Genomic DNA, 18043 nt, shown 5'->3' on the forward strand with positions numbered 1-18043 from the left:
ACACAAAAATGAAGATTTCTAAAATCATAAAAATCCTTTAGAATTGAACTTGATAAAAATAGCATATATAATCCTTTGGAATTGAACTTAAACACATATTTATTTTTAAAAAAATTTAAGTTTTTTTTGGAAGTTTGAAGTGTGAGAATGTCAAAGCGGAGAAGAATAAGTAATCACATTTTTATATATTATACCGCTTTGAATTCTAAATTTTTTAATTTTAAATATAAATAAATGCTAACAAATTTATCACCTTAAATATAAACCGATATCAACAAATCTAAACAAATTTAATGTCCGTGTATTTTGTCTGAATGAAACATGTGATCACCAGATAATTCTGAAGTTGATTTACTCAAATTTGAAATGAGTTAATGAACATTATATATATAATTGGAATAGTCTTTCAAAATTAGACAATAGCAATTTAAATCAGGTGTTGATAGTACATGACAAGGTTCCATGGAACACTGTTTAAAAAGGGTTAACCAAGTATCGCCCGATGTAGCCTTCAGCTAAATATTTCCCTTAAAAGGTGATAGTTATGCGTTTAGTTTGTAATTCAGGTAAATATTCTTTGTCATCTTGGTGCTTGGCGCAGATATTCATTTTAAGTAATTCACACTCATCATTTGAGTTCACTAGAAACTAAAAAGAAAATTAAAAAAATCCATGAATATTCCTTTTTTTTTTGTTAAAAGGGCCGCAATGACTATTTTTCTGCTGAAAGGGAAACCACGACTAATTGTTAATCTAATACCTATAAACCTTCTCAATGATAGTCAAAAGCCTTTCTTTTTCCTCTAACAAAAATGAAAGGTGATCATGTAAACAAGCAACCCAACAGAGACTGGTTCAAAACTAACAAATAACAACATGCCCATGTAGTGTGAGCAAAATAAATGCAACATTAGAAGACGGAACAACTACTTCAATGGAATCGAGACACCCAACAAACTGAGCAAGAACCAATAGAAAGAACAAAATATACTAGAAAAAAGGTTTTAGAAAATCAACATTATATCATCTAGGATTCCATTCAAAACTTCCACTTTAAATAAGATGTGAGATCTTCTATACAAATAAAGAATAACGACTGTGAATTGGCCACCCATTAAGTTAGGGCATGGGTATATTCTGTGTTTCTAATCTTGCAACCAGATAGCATATTATCTAAATAATGAAGAAACAGAAAAGGGGCTACTGAACAAAATTAGACAGATTTTGCAGCAACATAGTAATCCCCTACAGTGAGAAATACATGCTCACCAAGTACCACTTCGGCCGCAGGTTGCTGTTCAATCGAGTCTACGGTTTTCTGTAACAGGAGACAAATTAGTGTCTACAGTTTCACCAAAACAAAAACAGACAAGGGACTATAGCTCAATCAAACGAACCTTTCCATTTCCATCATGAAACTCAGACTTCAAATTTGAATGATCTCTTGATAGCAGGTAAGTTTGCAAATTGTGTGCAACTTTTGAGTCACCTGTAGTATCCACAGAAGAACAGTAAGTCGGAGCAACCAAGGATCAGAGATGGCGGGAGAAGGATATAAAGGGCATAAAAAATTACTATTTTTTATTCAATGAATGCACATGAACTTCACCAAAAGAGAAAATAAACCTGAAAATAGTGAAAGAATGGCTTTTTCATTGAACATCAACGCAGGTCTTGCCAAGGTGATAGCAAACGACATGCTGGAAATCCCATGGAAACTCTCTTCACCAATGATAACCTGCAAGTGTACAAAGAATTTTAAGATGGAGTGGCTTGAAACCAAGAAACATGAATTTTAAAAGAAAACAACTCCCTCGGGTCTATTAAAACCCAGGACAATCGGATAATAAAATCCAGGGCAGAATTCATTTGCCCAATTAATTTTTATCATTTTCAAATTCCAGTTTGAATGTTTAAATACGGAAAATTTCTATTAAAGAAGTTCAGGCAGAGTTAATTTCAAACATTATATGTTTAGTTGACATTTGCATTGGGATACAATATGGCTAGAGAAAGTTAAAACATAAATCACACCATCTTCATACAAGTATTTTTTAAGTAAAGCTAATAGGAAGAAGCTTTGGTTGATATGTTGTTAATTTGCAGTAAAATTTAGTAGGAAAAGTTAAGTTATCAAAGGAACGTAACGGTGAAGCACATGAAAGGCGTATAAAAATCAACAATACATAGCTGAAGAGAGCACAGAATTCAAACTTCAGGAAATTCCGTCGGTGTCCGAATAAAACAACTTACTGCATGCGCAGGCATCAAAGAAAATTGAAGCAATGGAGAACCAATAGCCTCTCTGATATAGGATTCCTGCAAATATAACATGATAAAGGTACACTACATTAGAAATTTTAAATTAAGGGAAATTAATTAATGCCAAGAGTGTAAAATGGATACTAAATAAGTTGTCCTCAATTAGAAATTAGAAAAGTGGTTTTAAGACCTACATTCATATAAATTATTTTTGGGAAAAAATAGTCTTTTTTACACAGAAATGAGAAAAACCTTTCAGGAAGGCGTACGTGCTAGACTCATTTTTAGGCAATAATGTGTATGTGCAACTCCCCCACAACCAGAACAATACTATCTAGCATTCAAGACTTATTTTACAGAACTGGGAGTTCACATTTTATTATTTGGTAATTCATTCAAAACCTTTTCCTTATGATGATAGTGTTTTGAAATATAGTTGTTTAACATCTTATTTGAAAACTCTAGAGATTTAGTTTTATAATTAGATGCTACAAAAATTAAAAATTCTTTGATGATAACACTGTTTTGGGTAGAAGAAAAGTCATTAGTAAGAAATCAGAGAAATAGCCAGAAGATAAACAAGCCTACTGAGAAAGAAGATTTCCAAAGTTCCAACTTGACAGTGAGCTGTTTATCAAAATTTGAAAAATCTAATTTTTCAATATTTAAATAGAGCACGGAACATCAAAAATCTTTAGTTATTTTACTTGGTCAATATTTATATCTTTTATCTTTGTTCGACCTAAATTCTGCCAATATTAAAAAAAATTGTAGGTAGACAGAATATTAGTGAAACAAAGGAAAGAAAGCAGCTGTTTTCCTAGTGACAAACTTATCTCTCTAATCCAAACCCTAATCATCACTGTCATTTATGCAAGATAGTTTTCCATTCTTTTATGTTGCAACCAAACATATGCCTTCTTTTCTGCTTGTAGAAATATGAAGCAATCCAGTACATGAAAAAATAGTGTTTCAGGCCAGTTATTAATATTTTAATTCTACCTGTGAATGCAAAACTCTCTGAGAGATTGATGTATCATCATCCAATGATTGAAAGTAAACCTCCACTGTGTCAGTTGGTTCAAGAGCAATTTTCTTTCTTAACTTCTGGATTCTGTTAACAACCTGTGGGACACAAATAGTTAATAGATTTAACTTAGTTTCAGGCCTAAAGATGCAATGGGATACTTAAATTGAGGTAAAGCAAGATAAACAAAGAATAAAGCATAATGTTTCCTCTGCTTTAGTTGTACTTTCTTTCATTTCTAGTATGTATGTGTAGGAACCAAATCCACACAACATGAACAAGATAGTAGAATGAGGATTTGCAAGTGAAAGAACCCAAATCATCCAAAGTAAAAAATTAAAGAATAACAAGAGCGTATAATAGTAGCACTCATGCTTTTTATGAGATCAAGTAAATAGAAGGATGTTTCTTTGATTACATCTATGCACTTCATAAATAATAAGATCAAGGAATTAGCTAGGAGATTTCTCCCACGGAAATTATTTTACCTCTCTCGCAGCACCAGCCTCAAACAATGACTCGTCGGGTCGCAAGTCCAATATAACTAAAACATCACCTATAACGAAGACAAAGAAGCTGGTCAAGAAAAAAAATCAATGTTGTAGAACCATTGTTTGAAATGAATACAAGGTGGCCTTCAGCTCATTTCTGACATCAGTTGTTTCATCATAGAAGCAAAGAGAGACATCATTAGCTATTAGAAATTCTCACCATCCCCAGCAGCATCAATCTCATTATCCGCCATACCATCAGGACGTTTAAAATCACGGAGAACCTGAATAAAAAATATATCATAAGGTCCTAATTAAACAGCCACATTTCAAGAAATGATTATACCAACATCAAATTCCTTCCCAAGGGAATACTATACATTCATACAAACCAAAAAGACATCTACGCACAAAGGATAAAGAGCACAAACTATTTGGCTATTTATTTTTGTGAAGACAAATACAAACTTTTTACAAATGGAGTCTACCCAAAGAAAAGAGAGTATCAATCATCATCTTCAATAAGATTAGCACCTTAATATCAGACAGCTTCAAACGGTGACTTGCAATGACGACTTCTCCAGCCTTTTCAAAAGCCAAAATCTTTTCCTGTGACATTGCTTTGACTTCTTTGGCAACAATGCCCATAGATTTTCCTAGTCGCTTACCTAAAATACTGAAAATAAAAAAGAACAATGGTTAACATTGTGACAGGTATGAATGGCAAACTTTTCAGGAAGTCATACAAAATGCATACCTAAAGTCAGGCTCGGCACGTAAGGATGCATACTTTAAAGTATCATTACATGGAACAAGGGATCGTATATTGAGTTCCTCAAGTACATACTGTAATGCAAATAGAGACATCAGAATACAATTAGACTGAGTGGAAGCTGAAAGTTAAAGAGGAGTATATAAGTTGAGTATTTTTTCAGGTAAATTATTGAAGAGGGCATAAGGAAAACATGCATATTGGAAGAAAAGATGATCATTAAAACAGACAAAAAATTAAGAGTATAAAACAATAACCGCTTAACAAGAACGAAGACATGAAAAGAATATTAAAAGCAAAGATCATATACAAGGAAGCTCATAATATGCATTGTAGGTTCATTTTTTCTTCCCAATTAGAGAGTGCACCAAACAAATTTTTTGACAGTAAGCATCCAATGGAGAGAAATTTGATAGAGACCAAACACGTAGGAAGCTCATAATATGGGTCGTAGGTTCGTTTTTTCTTCCCATTTAGAGTGTGCACCAAACAACTTTTTTAATATGAAGCATCAAATGGAGAGAAATTTGATAAAAAGACCAAACACGCAGAAAGACTTTTTTTTTTAACATATCAATGTCATCACAAAAAATATATATAAAATGTCAGCTTAATCAGATTTCTGAGAGGCTGCAACTATTGAACAGTATAACTGATTAGAAGCATCCAGGAAAAAAAGATTATGATATGAATTGATTTGAGTACAAAAACTGCTGAAAAATACTACAGGTAAAAGAGGTAAACCGTAACCACTTGTGACAATATGCAAGTACCTCCTTCAACTTTCCATTAATGTCTTCAAGGAAGTCTGCATCAGGATGCACTATGACCATCTCCCTATATCAAAAAGAAATATGAATTTTTTTATATGAAATCAGAAAAAGGTTTCTACAGACAGCTTCTATGTATACATTTTTGCATATTAATTTACCTGAGTGGTGTTTTAAGAGGCTTGTTATGACGCTCACGAATGTTTCGGGCCAGATCAATAATTGTCATCATCCTTGAAACACTTTGCTCAATCCGTTCTCCCCCCTGAAAAAATCATGCAGCCAAATAGGAGATGGTATATTAGATAGCTGTTATATATCTAGAGCACAACTGAAGCAAGAACCTAAATCCATATGAGGCTGCAAAATCCAACTGCAGATAAGGAAAAAGGAGGATACGAAATCATCCATTAAAAAAACTTAAATAGGAATATGATGATGCTTGAGAAAGTAGCTCTTGATTGTATGTGGATTAGGATCATTGATATAACCCACACATATCCAAAGGTGAATCTAACAATGTGAAATGCAAATGTTACTAAGTTTATTTTGAATCAATTTTGCATGTGTTATGTAGTGTAGATCCTTGTTCATCAGTCAGTTTCCAGAAAAAGCAAACAATTACAAATGAGCCAACTGAATAATGTCTTTCTATCTGTATTCAATAATAGATTGCCTAGAAGAAAGCAGTAAAGACTGCTATCTATTGACTATAATGTATGTATACCTTGCCTTCTTCCTCAGGAAAACTGCAATAGTGGATGCTCTCCTCTGATCCATTAGATGCTTTTCGCATATTTTGATAGAGTACCTCAGTGAAGAAAGGTGTAAAAGGAGCCATCACTTTACAGGATAACAAAAGTACCTGAAAGAATTCACATATATCAAATTCCACAACTTATCTAGTGTAAGGAACCATCACTTTCAAGAGGCCTGAAAAGGTCAGGTTGTAACTTATGACACATTGCAACAAATTAACCATGGTATACAGTATACATTAATCAGAAACATACATTGTATAGAGTTGAAAGTGCTGTCCTGCAGTCTTCTTCTCCAGTACGACCTTTCAGTCTCTTACGGTTGAACCGTACATATATATTTGTAAGGTTATCAAGAAACTTTAGAAGGTACGGAACCACCTACAAAATGATTTTCAGATGAAGTTAACATTTAAGCAAATACTTCAAACATGGCAATAATAATTATAACATGCATCTAGCAAATAATGGTAGCAGAAGTATAATAATCTCGGACAGTAAATCTCACAAACATGCAACAATTTTAGCTGAGGAAAGTACTAATGCCTTTTGCAGGTAATTAAATCTGAATTTAACATTATTGTGAAACCAGAAGGCATATCAAACTGGTAAGGCAACTAGTTCAACGGGTTTGGCTACCAATAAGGTTAAATACAAAAAAAAGAACAATTAAAAATGTATATAAATAAGTTAAATAGTAACCTAAGTAACCTAAAGATAGTAAAACAGCTAACCAAGTACATTTAATAAATGAGCAAGTAATAGCAAGAATCCAGATATTTTACATTTTTTGCAGATTTATTGGTTCTTACATTTTTTTTTTTTTGATATTTCTGTTATGTGCAAATACAGTAGTTCAGAAACAAGAGCTAGAACTGTTTCGAAGTATTTAATTTTAGATATACATAGTTTATCTTAAGACATGATTTAAGATGGGGCACTATAGCAGCGCTTGATCCACGTAGCCAACACCATCTGGTGAGAAAAGGCCTTTTTCTTATAATCTCTCGGGGTTATAGCAGAGAACTGTATGTCCTTTCTTTTAAAGAAGTTTGTAGTGATAACAGGCTGTCCGTGGCTCGCTTAAAGAGAAGAAACTATAGTGGCAGCACTCAATATTGGCTATTCTTTAGTACATTCGGCCCAAACAGAATGCTCCCATCATTAAGGTTGTCATTCAACTAGTCATCCTACAATATTATATTTATGGTATAGTTTCTTTTTAGTGTGCTGTTCTTGCGGTTATAGGAAGTGCAAGACATTGCAGCCTCCGCTAGTCTTTCATATTCCTAGTATTATCTTTCTACTTTTGGTAGAATATCTTATACTATCCTAAATTGTATTTTCCCTCTAATAAAAACATTTTCTATTCCAAAATAAAGGATCAGCAGAAGCATCACCGTATAAAGGCGGTAGCCATCCATTTCTTGCCGGACAAAATGAACAAGGCTTTGTGTGGCTGAGTTGATCCACTGATCAAGAACATTTGATGACTTCTGAAGTGTGGCATGATCAAGAAGTACAAAAGGTGCTAGACCCTCAACCTCAAGCCTCTTTGTATTTTGAACAAGAAACCTATATGCATTATACCAGGGAAGGAAAACATCTCTAACCTACAGATCACAATGAAATACCAGTTGATCAGCAAAATGAATAGAGCAATTAGTAAAGATGAAATTAATTAAATTTTAATTAAAAAAATAGTAAAAAGTAAACACAGGTGGATGATACTGACAACACCATAAACTCCTTCCTTCTTGAATCGAAGTGGCTCAGCACGCACAACAGGAGAGTTTATAAGGTACAATCGCAAGGCATCCTATCCAACAAAAATAACATCATAACAGTGCTTAATATTATAAATCAAACTGTATTGAAGTCATAGCCATAATTAGAAAAGGCAGGCAAAATATGCTTTTTGATATTACATGCTAATCCTCATAATCATTAACTTTTGAGTTCCTACCGCTCCATAATCATTAATAACATCCATTGGTGAAGGATAGTTTTTCAGACTTTTGCTCATCTTTTTTCCATCTTCCGCCAGGACAAGCCCATTGCAAATTAGATTCCTAAAGGCAGGCTTACCAAATAATGCAGTAGCTAGCACCATTAGGGTATAAAACCTGCAAAATAGAAAAGCAGAAAACTGAAATACACAACCATATTTCAAGGGGAGTGACTAGAAACAAAATTATTGACAAAAATCCAAAATCTTAAATTAAATACCACTACAATGCAAGATAATTTGGCACTAACAAATAGAAGGAACTGAAATAATTTGCCAAGATAAAGTACACAACAACAAAAAAAAAGTCTTCTCCCACTGGGTGGGGTTAGATGCATGAATCTAACTAACAATGCCAATATGTCCTAGCAAGATAAAAGATAATACTACTAAGTTAGAAATAACATCACGAGGAAATAAAAATGCCACAATGATCATGTATCTAGAAGCATAGTGGTCACCCACATGGCACATGGTATTATGTGGGGGCTACCCCTTCCCTAGTTTTAATTTGGACCCAAAATAGAACACCTAAAAATGAAGGAGAAGCTAAAATTTTAAAGACTTCAAAAAAGGGAAGATATTGAGAATAACATTTCAAAGCAAAAGTAATTCATAACTAAAGTGGCAGACAGGGCCTTTGATAAACCACGCATGTGAAAATAAAGAAACTGACCAACCACGGGTTTGATCCAGCCCTTCAGCGACAAAATGGCCAGGAAAGTTCTTCTCAAACAGCTCAACATTTTCAAAAGGATAATGAATATACGCATAAGGCATAGACCCACTTTCAAACCAGCAGTCAAAAACCTGAAAGATGAAACAATTGGTCCATAACAAAGAACATTACCTTTAGCTACTATATACTATCGTATTCTTAGAGTATCAATCTCTACTTAACCATTTTGGAATTATCCTTTCAACCTGATGATAATTTTTTACATGATTGGACAGTCAATGATGTTTTTTATAAATAAATTATATTGGCAAAAACTATTTTCAATTATATGTGATAATTATTATCCTTGGATCAACATAGGTGGTGATAACCAAAGGGAATAGTGTGGTAACTGTAGAGGCACTTGAACAAGTGAACAGGACGATCTCATTTCTGTTTTTCTAAACATTTATAAGTAAATTGTAAGATTTGAAGCTTCAACACAAACTGCGTAACTGCTGGGAGTAAGATGTAATATTGGGGATCTTAATATGGTCATGGTAGCGACTTATCTGAGGTTTAGTTTCGGGTTGATTTTTCAGTTCAGGATATCTCCTATGATTATGTATGTCCTTTAGTTTTCTATTGCAAAAAAAGAAAAACTCATTGGGTCAACTTAGCCAATGTTAGATAGCATTTCAGTTTTGACAACTTGAAAGAGTAGATAAACAATATAAAATCATGCTTAGGAGATAAACAATAAGGAACTATTAATCAGCAATTTTTACATCATCAACACGTCGAAGCACACGGCCACTTTCACTTTGAATTGTAATATGATCAATGTTGTGCCGATGAAGGTCAGACACCTGTAGAAACCATTACAAAGGGATCAGTGATGTTTATCAATAATATGGCAAAAGTATCTATGAGAGCTCATAAAACAAATAGAACAACCATTTTAACGAAACTTATAATAGTTTAGACAAACTTGAATAGGAGAGAGCCACTTTGGAGCAAATCTATCTACTACTATTCTCGAAAAACCTTTGGCTTTTAGATATTACCTTGGTAATTTTGTAGCATGGCAAAGAAAATATTAAAATTACACAAACTTAGAAAAAGTAAAATACAAAATCCACAACCCTTCCATGTCACCAAACAAAGAAGAAAGAAGCATATATGTTGAACTGCGTGTGTGAATTCATGCAAAAGAAAATCAACTAATAATGACATGAATCATGTGCATTTTCAAAAAGGTGAACAGAGGATTCTAACCTTTACACCTGAAAGCTTTTCAAGTTTTGCAACAGAATCTATGACAACTATTTCTTTCTCATCCTCACTAATCCATATAGGGAGAGGGGTCCCCCAAAATCTACTTCGACTAATTGCCCAATCTCTTGCATTTTCCAGCCAATTGTGAAATCGCTTATCCTGCAAACGTAGGAATACAGAAACATTTACCGAAGTTATCGATTACATAAAATCCAGTTTCCTTCCAGTGTTATTATTAGCCCCATGAGATGTTAACGGATAAGGATGCGTTTGTGAACACCGTTAAGTGTTCTGTGCCTGGATTCTTTATGGAATATTCCACAACTGAATATCTGTCCAACATTGTCTGCAGTTTTTAAGCTCCTTATTTCCTAGTTCATCATATCCTCCATACTGGATTATTCCTCACACTCCTAACAAACACTTACCTTCAGTAATTTATTGATAGGGCATAGTAACCCGTTTCAACTACTAACAAGTCAACTTCCAATTAATAGTATATTAACATATTCATCATAGAAATAAACTTGTAATAAAAAAAATATACTATTTTTTATATTATGGAGTTATAACAATAACACTGGCTTCGTAAAGAAAAAGGAAACAGTAGTAACATGATCAAATAATAAGTAAACAATCAAGGAGAATAAATTGGGATGATGCGGAAGACTATGGTACCTTGACAAAATCAGGAACCCAGTAAGTCTGTTTATTGTTTTCCAACAATTTCTCTTTCAGCAACTCCACTCTAACAAACCTATAGCGAAATAGCATGACAATTTTGGGATAAATTAAAAAATAGGCTAATAGATGGTCACCAGCACCATACTGCATAAAATTACACTGAAAGCATAAAGGGTGTGAAGTAGCTGTCACCATAAAATATCAACATAATTTCAATATTAGATAATCGAAAACCATGAAAACTATTAGCAAAACATGAATATTTACAAAAATTGTTATTTCAAAAATAACAAATTTCACACTTAGTAGAAATGCCGATTATAATCATTGACAAAAGAACTGTATTATTTATCCAAAGAAAATGTTTACTTCCTAAAACCATGGAAAACATTAAAATGTAAGAAAAAAAATGAAAATAGAGCTTTATAGAAGCTTGAAATAAAATAAAAAACTTCTCTTTTTCTCTTTCCACACTTAGTCTTCATTCCACAAAAGCACACAACTTAAGATTGTGTATTTGGAGCAAACAATTATTTTAAAAAGCTATTTATTAAAAGCACAGTTTTTCAGTTGGGTTGTTCCGCTTAGTTTGGTTATGGGAAGAACAAGGAAGGAAAAGAGTATGAAAATGGAGTCATCTACTGTTTAGATCTCAAACAAAAAGAGGAGGAAAGCTTAATCTTAGAGGACCCACTTTAAGATATGTTATGTGCTCTTCTCGGCAGAAAACAGAGCGAATGAGACAGCCGAAATAAACATTCATGTAAGCAAACCTGCTCCTTCAGCCTCAAGTTCTATGCTTTTTCCTCATTTTTTAAATACTTTATTGAAATCCCAAAGACAGACAAACCTGCTTTCTATCTTACCCTGTTCATTACCTCTTTCCTCGGCTTCTTTAGATTTTTAACAAATATAAATACAAATTACATGGAAACTGGAACAAACCAATGCTTCATCAAGATGAGAAGAATAGGAACTACAAGAGCTGTGGTATGGAAGTATGAATATGAACATACTAATTATTTGAGGTAAAATTTAACGGGCGGCAATGTTGGATCTGAAAACTAAATTGAGACTGCACTGTGTCAGTAGACAGTAGTGATGTGTTCCTTGGCTAATTTGCTTGAAATGCTGCTACAGTGGTTATTATTTGGTAAGGCATGTTTATTAACTTCTCAGATATGCGCTTTTAAACTATTTTTCTCTTTTAAGCAAATAATTATATTAGAACTTGTTCTCCATCCACCTTAGTGTTATCTAGATTAGCAGCTATGTACCATTGAAAAGTAAATACAGTATGTAAGATAAACAAGAATACTGCTGAAGCAAAAAATGACAATTAATTAACAAACAAGCCACAACATGGATACACTAATCTTATGATAACAACTTCCTATCATCTTCCGAATGAATATCAAAAGTGATGGTAATACTGAAAACAATTAAGAACTGAACATTTAGGTGGCTATCAAGTATCAACTTCCGAATGAAGTAATAATATCCAGAATTATTTGTATTTTTAATGGCATTCCATACAGGAGAAAATGAAAGAAAAGTGAGCACATGAAACATTAAAAATTGAGTCCTATCTATCTATTAGCTAAAAGTGAGCACATGACAACACGTGAAACTAGGTAAGGTCTAGTAAGAAAAATTGAGTCCTATCTATCTATTAGCTAAATATAAAAGAGTCCAGAGTTAAAATCTTGGTCAAACAAACCTACCAGCTTGGAACAGCTCTGTAAATGAGTGGGGTATCAGATCTCCAACAGAATGGATAGGAATGTGTAAAAGCTCCAGATTTAAACAGCCTACCCTTTGCCTAAGGAAAGACGAAACAGGAAAAGAAAATGATTAAAATAATCCAATTAAAATAGTTTAACATAAACATTACTCAACTTCTTCTGTTGAATAGTCTCACTCAAATACTAACATAAATACTTAGTAAGTTGGGAGTACTGTATTAGGGCTCCTTCACAAAACAAGCAAAAGAAGCGAGAAAGCTTTTTTAATTAAATGTTATCCTGTTTACTACATCAAGTTTATCGTATTTTCTAGTATACAGCCTATGCTAAAATACCAAGCCTTTTCTTTTGTTTCATCTTTCTACTCTCCTAACTGTTTTTTTTATATTAGAAAAACATTTGGAAAGAGAAAATAATTATCACTATTCAATAATGATGGTACTAATGATCATTTTACAATTGTTCCAGGTAAAATTTGAACATTGTACGTCGAGCTTACAAAGTCAAACTCTAACCACTGAGTTGACATCTCTTGGACAAAAATAAGGGCTTTCTTTCCCAATATTCTCAACTCTAAAGAACAGCTATAAATTCCTAAATATGACAGTACTGGAAAACAATATGGGGAAAAGAACCACATTCACCGAGTCACATGACAAGATATTCTTTCAAATTACCAGTGCATGTACTATAAATCACTCCAAATTAATAAAGAATTCTATATGTAACACACCTTCACTGCTTCAATGATATCCTTGTCGGCTTGTTTGATATAGCACCCACTAAAGTCAGTAATTTTTTCAGTAAAGCAGCCATCATCATCAACAGCTACAACAAGTTTATCCTACAAGCCAATACAACAATTGAGTAGTGGTATTGGGAAGGGATGGTACTGCACATCAATAAACAACTGATAAATCTACAAAAGTAACCAGAGAAACAGAAATGCAAATTCTACAATCATGGGACAATAATTCAGTAGCATACTAGCACTGTAGCATTTTATTTTATGGGTATTGCTAACTTGTGCCCTAGGGGCATGAGTTAAAAACTAAAAGAAGAAATATTGTCTTGGAAATTATGCATTGATTTTAATAAAAGTACAAAATCAATTTTCTTTTTGCTTTTTTTAATATAAATCTCCTATAAGCGGGTTTCTTAAATTGTGCTTGTATGGCACAAGTTAGCATTACCCTTATTTTATTTGGGCATTGGAGCATCTTCAAAATAGGAAGATTAATAAACAAGAAAGGTATTTCAGAAGTAACATATTAGCACCAAGGTTGTTCGTGCAATGAAGTGACAGGAAAAATCATCATAAAAGATGCAGCACATGATATAAAAATTTGGCATGATATAAGCAGATAACGCACCAAGCTATTTGGTCAATGGCAGATAGAGGCCCGCAACAAAAACAATACAGTGGTATGGCCACTACATCGAAGTTTAGAGAAGCAAATAAAGTAGTTTATAACATGAAATAAAAAGTAAAAAAAACAGAATAATACACAACAATAAATACATATTCATACCTAATACTCAAAGTTCATTGTTACCAATATTCAAACCCAACAAAAAGCAAAGATTTTTTGAGAAATACTTGCATGGAAACACACATAAATCCATATTCTTAGAAACATCCAATAAGAAGTGAGAAAATTTAAAATTTAATTTCTTTTTTAATTAGAATCATGGGGTGGTTGTGATATGAAGGAGAGAGAAAAAAAATTAATTAATAAAAAAATTGTGATTGGCTGTTAGTATAACTACGTGTTATGGTTGTTTCTATCTAAGAATTTTCCAGATTTTTTAGTCTCCAAGGCCTAAAGTAACTCATCTGAGATTATAAAATAAACACAAGTCATTCTTTTAACGGAATCACTAGCTCCATGGTGAGGATATCCCCCAAATAGTTGTAGAAAGGACCACAGGAAAGCTGCATGAGGCGAAAAGGGGTGATGACAAGACAAGAGGACCCTTTTCGTTGTCATTCAGAGTATTAGGGTGAAATGATCAAAAAGTCCAACAAAAACAGTGGGAACAGCTATATATTGAGGGCAAATAACAACTACTTCAAGAAAAAATTTACATATATGAAGACATATAAGGCAAGTATCATGCCGCTCTAGTTGAAGTAAATACCTTACTAATAATTTGATTCTCAATGCAAACACGAAAATCATCTTCACCAAAAGCAGCGGCACAGTGGACAACACCGGTACCACTATCATCAGTTACATAATTGTCGGCAACAACTCTAAAAGCTGTTTCAGATAGCTCGTTAAAGTAATCAAACAATGGTTCATACCTGCAGAACATGTCATTATATAAGTCTTGTGACATAAAATTATCTTATTGAATTTATTGATAAAGTCAAACTAATATAACAGATGAATGCAGTATAATGAATGACTGCTCACTTCTTCCCCACTAATGAAGCTCCTGTGAATTTCTCAAGCACATCAAAAGAATCTAATACATTATCAGCCTTGCCACTTGAAGTGCCCTTGTTCTTTGCATTTTTAGGGACACTAACTGAACTATTAGCAACAGCCTCTTTGGGCTTCTCCTTTGGGTTATGGAGTACAGATAGACGAGATTCGGCAACTATATAAACTTTACCAGTATACTTATTGCGTACCTGATTTCATTTGCTTCAACAATTAGATTTCAAAGAAATAAAAGGGCCAATAAAAAAGTGTGCTTGTACGTGCACACTTATATTTCAACACCTAATTTAACTGACCTTCAAATAGGTAAAATTAGCATTGATGCACAGAGCAAGATTGCTAGGAAGAGTCCATGGCGTTGTTGTCCAAGCCACAAAAGATGCACCATGTGGATCGCCCAACACCGGAAACGTCATGAACACTTCAGGGTCAGATACATCCTGTGAAAATATAGAATTTTAGATGTGGACTGCGGATATTATTACAACAAATGTATGTCACTATCAATAAAAAATAGACATAAAAAAGCAATTTCATTAGAATATATTTACTCCGAAAATGTTTGTCAAACATGATTTTGAATGTAAAATCAACTTCATAAAAAAATGATTTTGAAATGAAATCATTTGTGTTCGGATATCTTTACTCCAAAAGCAATTGTATTAGGTCAAACTTAATCTAAATTTTTTAACCAAAAACTATGCTTAATTACTTCTAGTCAAACAAGGGTTTGAAGTCAAATGTAATTCTACTTCAGAACCACCAAACATGTTAAATGATCAAAATCAAGTTTGTGACTCTAAACCCACTTTTGCCTATCACATTTCCGTAACAACAAAGCAACAAAGCATATTAATCAGGTAATAAGTAATAACAAAGCATAATATGATAAAAGGTAAAAGCATATTAATCAGTCATTTTGAAACAGAGGGAGTAATATTTTCCAAATTTCCAAGTAATCACAACTAACCAAACAAGACAAAAAAAAAAGATAAAAGCTCACAAAAAGTATGAAATCACTAACCTTATAATTCTGACCAGCCTCAAAATTAGAGAGTGGAGTTTTGCAGCCAGTACTATATGGCATGACCTACAACAAGAATCACAATCAAATGGTGATATTATCTTTCTGTAATGCGTGTTCGGATTGGTCATAAATTCTACAGAATCACATTCGCATAGGGCTAGCAACATAATTTTAGCAAAAACTACATTTTAGAACTTCAACAAAATCAATATGACAGTGTGATTTCCTCAAATGCACAGTCATCCCAAACATGCATGATATGAATGATAGTAATCGAAATTGGGAATACCTTAAAACCTTTATAAACAAGGTTTTTAGCATAAAGCTGAGAAAAAACCCACCAAACAGACTCCATAAACTTAAGATCCATAGTCTTATAATCATTCTTGAAATCAATCCACCTCCCAGTTCTAGTAATAACATTCTCCCACTCAGAAACATACCGCGTCACAATACTCCTACACTCTTCATTATAAACCCCAATCCCAAGCTTAAGAACATCCTCCCGCTTCTTAATCCCAAGCTTCTTATCGATCTCGTTCTCAACTGGAAGACCGTGACAATCCCATCCAAATCGGCGCGTGACATGGTGTCCAGTCATGGATTGGTAGCGCGTGACGATGTCTTTGATTGTGCCGGCGAGAATGTGGCCGTAGTGAGGAAGACCGGTGGCGAAAGGAGGACCGTCGTAGAAGATGTATTCGGGCTTGTCTTTGGTGAGAGCTAACTGTGTGTGGAATGCGTCGATTCGGGACCAGAAATCGAGAATGGTTTCTTCTTGCTTTGGGAAAGCGAAGTCTTTGCCTTCGCAAACTTCTTCCATGGCTAATTGATTCAGAGTTTTGGATTTGGGTTTGGAGAAATGAAGGAAAATTCAGCCGCCGCAGCCGTCAGTCTCTAAACTCTTAGCTTTGATAGTAACAGTAGAATATCAGGGTTTTGCTGCTTCGATGGCGAAGGAAAAATGGTAAATTCTTTTTTTGGTTGAATTTTGCTTTAAAATTTAATTCTTAAATTCGATCTCATTACCGTCCGTGGCTATACGCGACAACGATGACATTCACTCTTTTGAGCCTTGTAAAAAAATTGATTGCATTTTAAATTTTTTACCTCAATTATAAATATATTTGTTTGCATCTAAAAACTAATATTTTTAACTTACTAAAATAATATATTGTACTAGCCAAAAGTATAAGGTGTCTCAATAAGAGAATTTGTAAAATGATGGTGTGAAATGAGTGAATCTTCTTCTCAATTCTAGATATTGGGATATTAATAGCTAAGATGGAGGGTCGAGTCAAGAGAAAAAAATGGTTTTTTCTTAACTTTTCAACGAGTTTGTGTGAGTACGGGTAAGAGTGATTTCCTCTTTAATTGGGAGAGCGTCTACGTATTAAAGCAGTTGATTCGTAATAGGCATGGCGTTGGGTCGGGTGACTTAAGCTCTGGTTGGGCGACAGTGGCCAACTTGTTCTGTCTTTTAACCCTTCGTAATACCTTTGAGTTTATTGAGTTATGGTCGCTCCTTTTTAAGGCTCGGCCGATATTTTCCCATTTCACAGTTCCTCGGGCACGTGGTTCGAGAAGGGTGAAGTGATAAAATAAGGTAGACGGTGATCTCTTCCCTGACAGGAGTTGTAAAGTCGGATCCCTCGGGTGAGAGCTGCAAATGTGAGTATCTCATAAGAGACTTGTAGATATGAGCCCCTCGATAGAGGCTTTTAAAAACGATTTTCTTGTGTGAGACTTTTAAATGTGAGTCCCTTAAGCGAGACTTAAAAAGGCAAGTCTCATATGTGAGACTTATAAAGGTGAATCTCGCATGCGATACTTGTAAAGGCAAGTCCACCTCTATCCAACTATTAGGCATTTGCTTTTGTATTATTTGTTGTGTTGTTTTGTTAGAGGATTTTTGTAACATCGCCCTTTGGGGTCTCTTAATGATAATGTTCACGTCTTTAACAATATGTTCATTGATTTAATGTTATTGGTGTTCTTTGAGTTGGTGAATACGCCTTGTGAGGCTTAGCCTTTAGAGGGTGCCCAAGATACTTGAAAGGGAGAGATTGGTTGTAGCAATCCAGAAAGTCAGTGGTTAAGTTAAAAAAGGAAA

General features: G+C 33.8%; 1 protein-coding gene across 1 annotated transcript; it reads right to left on the minus strand.

Annotated features, from left to right (window-relative positions):
- Positions 1-988: 988 nt before the first annotated feature.
- Positions 989-16932, minus strand: LOC127102320 (isoleucine--tRNA ligase, cytoplasmic). Its single transcript, XM_051039700.1, has 27 exons — positions 16220-16932; positions 15928-15993; positions 15200-15343; positions 14874-15094; positions 14596-14761; positions 13187-13297; positions 12433-12530; positions 10703-10781; positions 10025-10183; positions 9535-9615; positions 8765-8898; positions 8047-8206; positions 7816-7899; positions 7481-7693; positions 6336-6461; positions 6050-6187; positions 5484-5587; positions 5326-5389; positions 4538-4626; positions 4315-4456; positions 4001-4064; positions 3778-3845; positions 3265-3387; positions 2254-2319; positions 1627-1738; positions 1398-1489; positions 989-1318 (listed from the first exon to the last, which is right to left on the minus strand). The coding sequence occupies exons 1-27, from the start codon at positions 16751-16753 to the stop codon at positions 1214-1216; spliced, it is 3543 nt and encodes a 1180-aa protein (XP_050895657.1). The 5' UTR covers positions 16754-16932; the 3' UTR covers positions 989-1213.
- Between the last annotated feature and the right edge of the window lie 1111 nt (positions 16933-18043).

This window comes from Lathyrus oleraceus, chromosome 7, assembly GCF_024323335.1.
Source record: "Lathyrus oleraceus cultivar Zhongwan6 chromosome 7, CAAS_Psat_ZW6_1.0, whole genome shotgun sequence".
Lineage (NCBI taxonomy): Eukaryota > Viridiplantae > Streptophyta > Magnoliopsida > Fabales > Fabaceae > Lathyrus > Lathyrus oleraceus.

Excerpts from the sequence above, each read along its gene's own strand:
- LOC127102320 (XM_051039700.1), bottom strand. The coding sequence starts at position 16,753 with ATGGAAGAAGTTTGCGAAGGCAAAGACTTCGCTTTCCCAAAGCAAGAA. Across the intron at positions 10,184-10,702 it reads GGGTTCCTGATTTTGTCAAG|GATAAGCGATTTCACAATTG; the intron begins GTACCATAGTCT and ends CTACGTTTGCAG. Across the intron at positions 5,390-5,483 it reads CCTCTTAAAACACCACTCAG|GGAGATGGTCATAGTGCATC; the intron begins GTAAATTAATAT and ends TTTTTGATATAG.